Source organism: Scomber japonicus, chromosome 20, assembly GCF_027409825.1.
Source record: "Scomber japonicus isolate fScoJap1 chromosome 20, fScoJap1.pri, whole genome shotgun sequence".
NCBI lineage: Eukaryota > Metazoa > Chordata > Actinopteri > Scombriformes > Scombridae > Scomber > Scomber japonicus.
The window spans coordinates 26,738,797-26,751,772 of NC_070597.1; the positions used below are offsets into that span (position 1 = coordinate 26,738,797).

The 12,976-nt window shown below is 38.3% G+C and overlaps 1 protein-coding gene across 13 annotated transcripts in view; it reads right to left on the reverse strand.

Annotated features, from left to right (window-relative positions):
- atp6v0a1b (ATPase H+ transporting V0 subunit a1b) overlaps positions 1 to 7,986 on the reverse strand; it is a 30,865-nt gene extending 22,879 nt beyond the window's left edge. For 7 of the 13 annotated variants that reach the window (XM_053340953.1, XM_053340946.1, XM_053340944.1 and 4 more), the window contains exons 1-9: positions 7,870 to 7,986; positions 6,695 to 6,773; positions 6,441 to 6,538; positions 5,836 to 5,964; positions 5,517 to 5,599; positions 4,498 to 4,624; positions 3,596 to 3,678; positions 2,849 to 2,942; positions 1,284 to 1,496 (exon numbers count right to left, since the gene is read on the reverse strand). In XM_053340953.1, coding sequence (XP_053196928.1) covers positions 1,284 to 1,496; positions 2,849 to 2,942; positions 3,596 to 3,678; positions 4,498 to 4,624; positions 5,517 to 5,599; positions 5,836 to 5,964; positions 6,441 to 6,538; positions 6,695 to 6,773; positions 7,870 to 7,986 — 1,023 coding nt within the window. The remainder of the gene's footprint in view (positions 1 to 1,283; positions 1,497 to 2,848; positions 2,943 to 3,595; positions 3,679 to 4,497; positions 4,625 to 5,516; positions 5,600 to 5,835; positions 5,965 to 6,440; positions 6,539 to 6,694; positions 6,774 to 7,869) is intronic. The other 6 variants (XM_053340947.1, XM_053340948.1, XM_053340951.1 and 3 more) reach the window with 3 other exon arrangements.
- Between the last annotated feature and the right edge of the window lie 4,990 nt (positions 7,987 to 12,976).

The window sequence follows — 12,976 nt, forward strand, 5'->3', positions numbered from 1 at the left end:
TGTGTTTTCCATAATTTGTATCCCTATTTTAAAATGTCTTTAGATTCTATCCTCATGAACTGTCAAGGATAATAATGCAACCATAAACATTTATGTAATGACCACCAGTTTGTATATTTTTGTTTCTGATGTTTTTGTTCATTGGTTTGGCAGACGACTCCAAATACTACAACTCCCATAAGCCTCAGCTGTCATTGCCATGGGAAAAACAGCCACTAAGAAGCACCATAGTTGGTTAATTCATTCAAAATTGACTCATAATATGACAATTGATTGATTTGAGATGTAGATTGTATTATTACTTTTCTTAAAATCTTAAACTAAAGCATACAAACTACAGAATTGTATGCTTGATGACTGGATTTTTCTGGTAGAAATGCACCTTGGAAAGTTTTAATGTCCACTTGTAACTTTAATATTTCATCAAAGAAGAACCAGATATTTTTCTAATGCAGCTGTCCTTATTTTGTATTTTGACCTGAGAGTTTCAAGTCACAATTCAAATGAGTCTCTTCACATTGTCTATACAAATATGAATCCTATACAAAGCTGTCCTCCCATATGTTGATTGTTCTAATGGGCCAGACTGCTTAAATATGTTGATGGATGATAGATAACACTATGTGGATTTGTTGTATTAATTCATAGGCTATACAGTGAGACATTCTCCAGTCAGTTGTGCGTGATAAAGTTTGAAAGAATGTCTCTTCATTTCACCAGCTGTATTGTCAGTTGAGTGTTGCCATGGTAATTGCCCACTCAGAATCTGTTCCCACAGATACATCTAAAAAAAAAGTATACTCTTCTGTAAAAGGTTATTATTGTTTATATTTCCCTGCACTAAAAGTTCCCTGGCAGCAACCTATTCCTTTGACCTGGGTTTGAACTGCTGTACATATAATACAAATTTCCCTTTGTTTGAATGAGAGAATGAGAGAAGCCAAAGCATACCAGTGTAACTGTATCATGATTTTGCCCTGTTCAGCAGCACCCACAGTACAATATAAACTCATAAGTAGGCAGTGACAGCACAAAACAACAGGAAGCAGGGCCAAAGAGAACTTGGAATGGAAAGACTGAGGAGTGAATAGCATCACATTTTACTCTGATGGAAGTCACATTTCTGGTATAAAATCCAGCTCAAATAAAAGTATAAGACAGATCAAAACAAATATGTGACATGTTACATTTTTCTACTACAGTTAAAAATTCTCAGGAATCTGAGCTTGATCACTTAATCAGTGTAAATCAAATACAAACAAAACCAATAAATACAAACTCACCGTCCCTCTGCGCAGAGCGAACTGGATGGAGTCCAGGTCTGATACGGGACACCACACCTCAGCGATCAGACATTTCTGGGTCACGTCAATGTTGCAAAGGTTGAGCGTGTGGTAGATGGCCTTCATCTTCCTCACCTTGATGAACCACACCCGCATGGTCTTAGAGGCGGCCTGCAGAACTCGCTGACGGTGGTCCTCTGTTTGGTTCAGCACCTGAATTGGCAGTGTGGAGGGATTTCAGTTATAGATTGTAGATCCTGGTCCTGAGGTGTAGTGCAGTGTCATTTCTATAAAAAGCCATCTGTGTACTCATTTCTTTTCTTGTGATCACAAATAAAATATGTATTAATCTCAATAAAATCTTTGTTTACTCAAGATAATGCATTAGTTAACTAATGATAGGTAAATAATTGATCTATGTCATCTTGTAATCACTAAATAAAAACAGGTTTATCACAATATGTACTGTGTCTACCCTAACCCTATAGATATATTATAGAAAATATAATAACAATGCTTTCGGCTTTCTACATACAAGTTGTAACGTTTTAAGTGTAAATATCTACAGTTTCATGACAGCTGAGTAGAACACTTCTGCTGATGAAGACCATGTGATATGGTCAGATGTTCTGCAACAAGTGAGCTGATGATTGAGTGTTTAGTCAAATGTTGATTAAAAGAAGAGGATTCAAGAATAAACTATTATGGTCACCTTTGATTTGTCACAATGAATACACAGCCAACAAGATATAACCTGAAGGTGAACTATGATACAAAATGATCATTCTATGAACACATGATAAAAAATACAAATAATTTCACCTGTGCACCATGGCCTCTGTGGGCTTCTGTGGATTTCTGTATTTATTTGAATTGGTTGCTTGTACTTTAATGCTTGTGATCCACACTTCGTCAGACAGTGCTAGAGATAAACTGATGTTAGTGTGCTGGCTGTCAGACTAAGCTCATGTTTACGCACAGAATGTCATGTTCTATGTACAGCTGAGTAAAATGCTCTATTGTAGTAGAGGGTAGTACATTGTATGTGGTTGGCAGGCTCAGACTAGAGCAGACCTCTGAAGCAGAACAGAGGCTTATTTCCAGGCTTAATATGGGCAAACTTTGGGGACCCACAACACTTTGAGACAGGACAAAGGTCTTTCACAGATAAGAACTAATGCACAGAAAAAAACTGGCCTACACTCGAAGGGCTTTTGTAATTTGGTTGGAAATAAATTTTATCAAGGAAAACTGAGTAAGAGCCTGAACACAAGCTTCCTGTTGTGCAAAGTTTTTGATTGATTTCTTGTTGTGTAGGTGACAGCTTTGCCACAAAGAGTACAAAGACCCTTTGCGATATTTATTACATTTAAAAGAAGAGCTAAACGGCAAATGGTAGGGTTGCTTAAACAATAAGCAGGCTTAACCTCAAGCTCAACCCCCTCAGTGGGAACTGATTGTTCCTCTCTCCAATCTATTTCCATTTGAATTCATCCTTTTTTGTTTATTTAATGTGTGTGATGCTAGCCATGTGAAGTAAAGATCCAGTGTATTGAAGAACACACCATCTGGAGGTCGTCAATGCGGCTGTTGACTCCTGCCAGCATCTCCTTCCTCTCCTGTGGGGTTTCTGGGCAGGGGTAGAGAGAGGCACGGAACCTGGAGAAACACACCCACCAACAGAGTCAGCTCATAGCTTCTCACACTCACACACACACACACACACACACACACGCATATATACAGTATATGACAGCAGATGAGGTCATTTCCGAAGTGATGATGGGGCATTTTTGACAGATGACAGTCAAAACAAGGTGACAGTTTAAATAATAAAATCAATCAATTCCATTTAGCTGCTTCAGTTTCAGGTTCCTTGTAGTGTACATGCTAATTCACTGTCACACTCTCATGACTTCAGCTGGGATCAGACTACAAGAATTTAAAAACCCTGAGCCAAACATCGGTGCCGACCAAGGTCCCAGACTAGATTTCTCCTCTGATTGTGAGGAAGGATAAAAGAGGGATACCATGACATTTGAATAGAACAGCTCCATTGTTAATATTATCAGTAACACCTTTGCATTTCCTACTATGACCAGGTTTTATGGTATACTGAAGGTTTTCTGTGGTCAGAGATGTCCTCTTGTTTTCTAGTCTTCTTATGATCCCACTGTAATTAGTATGGTGATCTTCACCACACCAACCTTTTACCTCAACTTTAAACATTGTCACTGTTGTACCTAAAAACTGTAACACTTTCACACTTTTTGGATAAGACAGGCATAAATGTGTTCTTCTGTAACACCTACCCCTCACAGATCTTCTTCACCCTGTTCTTCAGCTGGTCACCTTGGAAGAAGATGATGAAGACGGATTTGTGGACTTGGTCTCCCTGATGGAAAGGGATGAAGTTATAAAAGACTGTGTAAAGTGAATTCAGACATTTTCTTCTAAACACATTAAATAGGTCATAAATGTATTTCTAAAAAAGGTGTAAAAAGCATTTCAACCATTTAGATTTGAATTGTGGAGCTAGGCTTCACAAACTGTGTTTCAACATTTCTGTGTTCAGGATTTAGTGGGCAAGTCTGAAAATTAGCATTAGCATAAACCCGCCCCTGCTGCTGTAGCAGTATAAACACATTGAGCACACACTACCACTACTACTACAGTCTACAGTTAGCCAGTTAGCTGAGTTAGCCACCGAGCTAGCAGTTCAGCTAGCGGCCGAGTTAGCCGCTGAGCTAGTAGCCGAGTTAGCAGCAGAAAGCTCTCAGACCTAGCGTCCATGTTTCTGGTAGAGGTGGTGACTTTGATTGACAGGTGACACTTGGTAGGGGGCGGGGTTTCAGCGGACTCCGCGGGCACTTCCACAGCGTTTGGGAGCAGAGAAAGAGGCTGAGTTTTACACAACTTTGAAGCCTCAAATATATATATATATATATATAATTCATATATTTGGCGTTTTTTTTAATCATTCAAATTTGGCAGGGTGGTTAACAACACTTTTCTGTGGTATGTCAAACTCAGAACACATATTTATTCTTACTTTACACAGACTTTAACCTAGACTCACAACTCTACTGGGTTGTCTACTCTCAAAATGTGTGGTATTGTATGTGTTTAATTGATATGACAGATTTTTATGTGAAGCTTTGTACTTGTGTTTTTTCTTAACATGTCTTTGTGATTGTATGCCATGTGTGCTGACCGTGGCCGGGTCCTCCAGTGGGTCCTCGATCTCAGCCTTCCTTAAGAAGACGTTACCGCGACACACCCTCCACAGCATCCTCTCAAAGGTGGGAATCCTCTCCCTGCTGATCACACCAGCCACAAACCTACACAGCAACAATACAATACATGTATCCAGAGTAGATAATACTGAATTAAAAAAGTGGATGTGGAGAGTGAGCCTTTTGAGTTATGTAAGAAATGCAGATGTCTAAATAGCAATGACTACTTTACGTGTTTATTGACAGTGTTACCATACTAGCTGACATGATTGCATCTTTTTATTTCTAATCTTAATCTACATATTACATACATGGAAACAGAGAATGTAGCTGAATTTAGCTCCCATAGATTTTATATTTCAGTAAGTGGCAAGAGGCGACATAACAGTAACTTTCTCCTCTTGTCCTCTTCTAACTAAAAAAATATTTCTATAAAACATTTTCACTGATTTGCTTGAATTGTATGCTTTAATTCCAACAGTCTACAGTAACATTTGAGAACACATTGGTAATGGATAAAAAGATACACATCAGTAAAAACTGAACTCTCTATGCCAAAGTTCTAATAAAACACACTAGTAGCACTATGGAGCAATATTTTTGTATTTGTCAGCAATATTTTGTTTGCACAAGGAAGCACATTTTTGGAAAGCATACATTTTTTTATTGTTTAAAGAAAATAAAATGATAACAAATTGATAAATATGATGTGATCACATCGTTTCCCTCTTATATGAATTTGCTGTTATGTAACTGTTTTTTCTCTGTGATTTATAATGACTCTTAATAATGAATCTATCTATCTGATTATAATTATCTTCATTCATCTGCAGAGGGACAATTTTACTGAGAAATTTTGATATTCAATTCAACTTTTTTCAAGGACATCCTACTGACCAGTGAAACTTCAGAATGTGTTGCAATGTATATAACTGTATCAATAGTCACTGTCATACACTATGTTTATCAGAGAATACAATGCAGCTCCCAGCTTTACCCCAATCTGAGCGGGGCCCCGCGGCCCCCCTCATTGCCTTCCATCAGGGCTGATGACTCTTCCAGCAAATTGGGATCCTCCATCTGTCAAAGAGATGAAGAGGGCTCTTGTTACTTCGGTCATTAGAACACATACAAGATTATGTTATCTTCACTCAATGCAAGGCTTTGGAATGAAACTGACATGTCTTTTTATCAAGTATTATTATCTGGTTCATTGCCAGCGTGGAGATGTATTATAAACTTACTAAAAACAGATCAATGATAGATGGTGTGTCTGGGTGTGTGGTGGGTACGTCTGAGGAGGGAAATAAACAAACCTCATCAAAGAACTGCTGTGTTCGACGGAGGATGTGTTTGAGCTCTGTCAGCTCCAGGAAGTTCTTCTTCAGGGCTTCCTGGTTGGTGTTGATCTCCTTCAATTCATTTTCCAGCTTCTCAAAGGTAGCCTGTTATCATTTCATATAATAAACGTTACTCAAACAGGAGGAAAAGTACATTTACTGGGGACTATTTTCAACAGCTGATGAATCCACATTTGGTGCTCTGGTGAGTCAAAATAACTACAGTGTGTGTTCATGGTAATGAAGGAACATGTCAACTAGTACAACAGTGTGGCCACAAAAAAAATATATGAGTGTTTGATAGTCATTGTTGGTCTTTTGCAATTAACTATGAGTAAAATATAGAATTGCACCAGACTAACTTTTCATTATTCTACATTGTTGTCTAGAGTTTTTATTCTTTCTATGAACTGACAAAGGCCAGTAGTTTGGAAGAGGTATGCCATGAAGGTTTATGCAACTTCCCTTTGACTGACTAAAGCCTGAAATGCATTTAATTGTACATATATTTATATTATGTAAGAATCATTAGTGGTCTCCCTAAACATTTATTAATATAATTATGTTAATAGATTGATTACCTCTAGATCGATCATGTCCCTCGGAAATGGCACCTCTGGATTTTCTCCAGTGTCCACAGTTGGGATGCTGGCTTTCTTGATTTCCTTCTCCACAAACCCTGTTCAGCATGGAGAATTCACATGATGCAACACAGTACCAGTCTTAATGTGACGGCAGCAATTGAGGATGAGGTATTGAAGCTGGACTGAATCAGAGTCAGGAGCTCCACAGAGCCTTTGGCTGGGCCTGAGTGTTAGTTTGTCTCATTACTTACTCAGTTTCCTGTCCATCTCCTCACATCTCCTCACTTCATTCACAAACTTGCGTTGGAACACATTTACATCTGGATTCAGCTACAAGTGAAAAAAATACAAGTTATTCATCATTATGGTTAAGGATGCTCGATATTGACTTTTCTGCCGTTATCCAATATTCCGATATTCCCCAACTCTTAATTTCCGATACCGATATCACCCGATACCGATATAAGCAGGCTTTTTACACCAAACTGTTACGTTACAACATAACATATCTCCTATTGTGGAATTAACACATTATGCCTAATCTTATTGTGATGCCCCACTGGATGGATACATAAATGCAACATGGCTTTCCACATGTAAACACAGTCTGTGCAAAATAAGAGAACTACTTCAACTTAAGTTATGGGAAAAAGTGCCAATATGGTACTGCCATATTTATTATGCTGCTCTGCAGTCATTGCAAATTGCAAATTGACTATTTGTAGGACACACTTGGAAATAGTTCCAAACCACAGACATAAGCCCCGTTTCTGGAGGTGGGATCTTTACAGGAAGTCCTCTCATTCGGTCCTCTCAGCTGTTGTGTCTCCAGCAAAGTAGGACCCAGATAGGACCCACCGGACTCTGACAGTGACGTCACAGAGGCGACTCGCCAAAAACATAACAACAACGAGGAGGTAAACCTGGTTTCTGTTTGTGTGTTCGTGTACATGGTGGTGGACGCTATGAACTGTTTAGCCACGGTTAGCGACCCACGAGTCTAGCGTGTTGTTTTTGTTTTACATCATTAAGCGTGCGTCGGGAAACATCCCATGCTGCATTCATGCAGGCTTGGAAATGCTGAAGCCTACAGAATAAACATCGGTTATAACAACCCATTTTTAAGTAAATATCAGCCGATAATATGGGAGGGCCGATAATGTCGGACATCCCTAATTATGGTATTAGGCAAAAACTCAAAATAAGACTCCAGGAAATGAACAGAAACCACTCTAAATGATACGTGACGTCATATGACAGAAAACAAGCAACAGCACACATATTTTCTTATCTCAGGGTCACACTTTTTCACTCGGTTCTGATTTAATGAATGAGATTATTTCTGCCTACAGAGGAGTAATATCACTTAGAAGTAGCACAGTGTGAGAGAGACAAAGCATGACATTATCCAAACATCCATACTCACATCTCTAAACTGGACCATGCCCAGTTCTCCCAGCTCGCTGACACAGCAGTAGGCTGCCTCTGACTGGAGAAACAGCTGAGCGAGGGTCATCTCCTCACTCCTGAATAGTTCCCCCATGATGACCACCACACTCTACTTCAACTAGAATAAAAATCCTGCACACAGGACAAGAAAATGCATAAAACCATTAGATCTTTAACATATATTCATTGATTCTTTTCTAGAAGAACTGTTTATTGTAATCCTTTAATACAAATTAGAACAATACTGTTCAATACTAGACAACACAGTATACTACTGTTTTGCACTGTACACCACTGTTCTTTACTATGCAATACTATGTACTATACTGTATTATATTTTACTATACTGTATTATATTTTACTATATTATTGTATACTCTATACTATACTATACTATACTATGTTTTACTATGCTATACTTTACTATACTAGACTATACTACTATACTATACTATACTATACTATACTAGACTACTATACTATACCATACTCTACTATACTACATACTATACTCTGTACAATACTATACAATACTATACTATACTATTCTATACTATGTTTTACTGTACTACACTATACTATACTACAGTGAAATAGTATAACATAAAAAGTCTGTTGATTATCATCTTGATTAATTGAATAACTGTTTCTCAGAAAACTGTAATAAAACTGAAACATGTCAGTTGTAAATGACAGATGTGCTACAGTTAGTTTGTGGTTGTATTTGTTGTAAATGTGTTAGATAATAGGTGCTAAACTAAACCAGAGCAAGTATTTTATGTGATGTTGACACCCTGTCTCGTACTGTATAAGGCCTGAGTCAAAACTGATGTTGATATACCTACATGATGCATATTACTAAATTAAAGAAATATTGAAAATACAGAATATTTTAGAATAAATGTAAGCTTGTCGTGAAGTCGCTCTAAATACTACAGACATTAAACATCCTGAGAATTTTAAAGCTTAGATACTTTCATAATCCATTCATTACTGGTTTGTATTGTATGTGTATACAAGAGGATGTTAAAGCTAAATCTGGAGTGGAAATGGAAGATTAGACAAGTTGCCATGATGTCCACACGCAATCACATAACCGACATACCAGGATTAGGCCTACACATTGCAAGTCATCATTTGTCATCATCACTTACAATTATATTCATCTAAATAATGATTTGTCGTTACTTGTCGTTTCTGAATCATCATATAATACTAGAGTTTATCTTGGTAGCGTCGAGCTGTGTGGAAGCTGTCGCAGCATCCTTCCTCCTCCAGCTCTGCCCTTCACTACTCAAGGACGCCATGATGCTGCTCATCCCTCATCCCTCACACCCAATCCCAGCCCGTTCATCCAACACGACATCATCTTGGACTATAAAACACTATTTTTATATCATTTTACACACATGTTGTGCGACTATATATGATAGAGATGTCATTCTAGGCTGATTCAAAGGCCACCCAATAACATTATCTAGTCTTATTTGAGAGTGGGAGAGACTCTGATGTTGCTATAAACAGACATTTGATCATGTGAAACACAGCCTGCATCATCTGAGAGCGTGACGGGGACATAGCTGGCGGTTATCATCGTCCTCTCAGCCCACACGTCCAAATATCAGGTTAGAATTGATATTATTCATAAACTCAACATTACCAGGGTTAAACACTTCATTCATCACATCAAACATGCAGACAATGTGTTATTCTTTCATTATGAACTCACCGCGGAGACCTGCAGCCGCACTGCTGGATGAGGGATGCTGCGCTGGTCAGGACGCTGCAGCTTCAGCCTGATACACCCACATACCAACAGCCCGCCGGAAATGCACCCTGTCACAATAAAAGCATGACGTCTCTTCAGTGCGGACGCGCCGTACATTTTGAAGTTGAATCCAAATATAATAATGATACCTATACATTTTAAATGCGGTATATTATTATTCACGCAGTGTGGTGCTTGTAATTGTGCAAAACATGTTGCGACTATATTCTTCATTGTGGTTTTATTATGAAAGAATTGATCGGAAGCACATCTCTAAATTCCTTGGATTTGAAATGGTTGATCCAGGACTAATGTAAAATTACATGGTGACTGAACTGTACACATTCGTACATCGGAGGGATTAAAAAAGGACACACATAGATTACATTTCATATATCAAATGGTAAAATAGTATTATTATAGTAGTAAATTATTATAACACAGAATTCACATATTGTTTTAAATTGATATACATTTTGCTAAGCTTCTCTTACTCTTATCTCTCATCTCTTATTTTCTTTTTCCTCAGTGGAGTATAAAATGAAGTGAATTATACACAGTAAAACACAGGCGAGCATGGCCTTAAGGGACCAGGCACATGAGGCACAAGGAACACAGTGTAAATAGATGGTTAGCCAAACTAGAATGCCAACAGGAAATGAACCAGTTTAACTGTAACAGGAGAAGATATGACACAGTAATACAGCTCTTCCTTGCCTCTGATAGATCACATCCAAAACAGAAAATGAGCTACAAGTATGAACACAGAGCACACTGAGTGGACATCTTTCTCTAGCCAAACAAAGAACACATTACAAATAGATAACAGTGAAGCTCCCGACATAACCAGGTGTCTGACTGATTAGACCTCTGCTCAGGCTCAAAAATGTAAGGAATAAAGTGAGAGAGGTCACTGGATTTCATGTAGAAGTAAGATAAAAGTGCAATTGTTGTCTGATCACAAACTGCAATATCCCCTGTGTGAATGATAAAGGTGTAATTTGTCCAACCCTAACAGATGCAACTAAGCTAACAGTAGCCTAAGGGGGAAGTCAGTCAAACACATTCTGTACACTACACACCCACACAATAGTAATAATAAACTTTATTTATATAGCATGTTTCTTTACAATGTTGCTAAAAGAAAGAAAACTAGACAGGGCAGATGAAAGTAGAATAGGATCAAATAAAAGCATATTATACATATCTCAAAAAGCTATCACCAAGAGGAAAGATTTATGAAGATATTTAAAAGAAGCTAGTGAATTAATGTGCCTGAGTTCAGTATGCAGAGAGTTCCATAGTGTGGGAGTTGTAATAGCAAATGCCTGATCACTCTTAGTCGTTCACAGTAACCAGCAGGGCTCCATCCACAGATCAAGATGGTCAAGAGGGCACACATTAATAATAAATCAAGCAGCAGCATTTTGTACCAGTTGGAGATAGTGGAGGGAGTCCTGGATGATACCTCAGTGAAGTGTGTCGCAATAATCAAGCTGAGAAGAAATAAAAGCGTGTTAAACTTTTTATAAATCAGCGACTTCTAAAAATTACGGAAGAAAAAATGATTTGACAACATTTTTGACTTGATCATCAAAACAGAGCATCAAATTTTACTCGCAGCCAACTTAATGTTATTTGACAGATTGCCAAGTTTAGCACCAAAAGATCTGATCTAATTTGGGGATTGAATAGAACAACCTCAAGGCAAATTTAAGGACACCAAAATATCAGAGAGGCAAGTTCTAAGATTTGCTGGGCTGCTTGGATCAGTGAGTTTTAATGTCATTTCACTAAGTGTCGTTGGCATAAAACGTATGGTTCTGAATAACATGTAGAACAGAAGGGAACCAAGAACAGAACCTTGGGGTACACCTCTTCTCAGCTGAGCCATGGAGGATTGATTTCTGGGTGTTAAATTCAGAGAAACAGGCTGATATGAGACGATATGAAATGTCAGTAGTCATAAAAAAAGTCAGACTATTAGAAACAGTAAAGGAAAAAAGACATATTACTAAGAGATCTCACATTCAAGAGGCCAGATTCAAGAGGCCAGAGGATGGCAAGAGACTGGAGATATGAAAAGTTTGCAGACAGCATTTTAAGGTCCCAGAACATTTGGATGTTGACCATCGTCTCTGAACAGTCACCTGCATTCCCAGAAAAGGTTAATATTGTCACTGTAGGAGAAATGATGTCAGTCGCAGGCCGAGGAGAGCCAAGTGTGAAGCAATAGTGGCCTTGAGATGTTGTGATCTCGCAAAGCCAGCTGCCTCAAGGAGTAAAAAATAATCTTATCAACACACGGCCAACAAGATTAAAAAAAATCCCATGAGCTTCAATGTCACAGATAGTGGCACCAAGAAAAAAGTATGTACAAGAGAGTCTCAGCTTAATACTAGCATGCTCTGTGAACAGAATCCTGGTGATCCTTGACAACTGGGCAAACTCAGGCTGTGAAATTGATTTGGAACTGTGTTAGTGCCCACTGGATGAATGTATTTGTGTGAATGATGTGTATTTACTCTTATTTTAGCTCTCCAGCAGCCCTGAGAAAAATATCTGGCTCATCAGCTGTTTAACGCTCCATGTTCAGCAGTGTGTCTCTAAGAGGGCAAACAAAAAGTCCTGTGTTTTGTTGGTAGGGTCATGTTATTTCAAATACCATAGAAACTATCAAATATGACCCAAGAAAAACCATTTGAGTAGATAAATGTGTATAAAGGTTTATCACACACTAAAAACAGTTTTAGTGTCTGTATTATGAGAAGGGATTTTACTGCTATGGAAAGCACACATTTTATCTTTCTTCGTAACAGTCGAGATAAAAATAAGAAATGTAACGCCTTGGCAGATACATTGCATCGCATTCCTGAAAACGTTGAGCCAGATTTATTCATTTCTATTATGCAATGCTCTGATTAGAATCATTGAAAAGTACCCACATGTGTCTCTAACATGCTTATGACACCTAATTTCTTTTTAGTAGCACCTATAGTGCTACCAAAATCTCTCCTCTAAATGTCCAGAGAATAAAGTCTACCAGATGTTGTGGAATAGTCCACAACTGGCCAAATGTTGAGTCAGTACTAACGAGATCCTGTAGAAATTTTCCTCTTACAAACAGCCACAGAGTTTCACCCCCCTCACAGTTCCACATGGTGCAAGGGTTTAAACCAGGACACTGGCAGATTGCCAGTGAGCAATTTTGGAAGCATGGAACTCCCATAATGTACATAAATTACTGCCTCAGACTTCTACGAGCAACAGCTTTTCAAAGATAGCTTTCTGCCTCATTCCGGGGTGCCATGTGGTT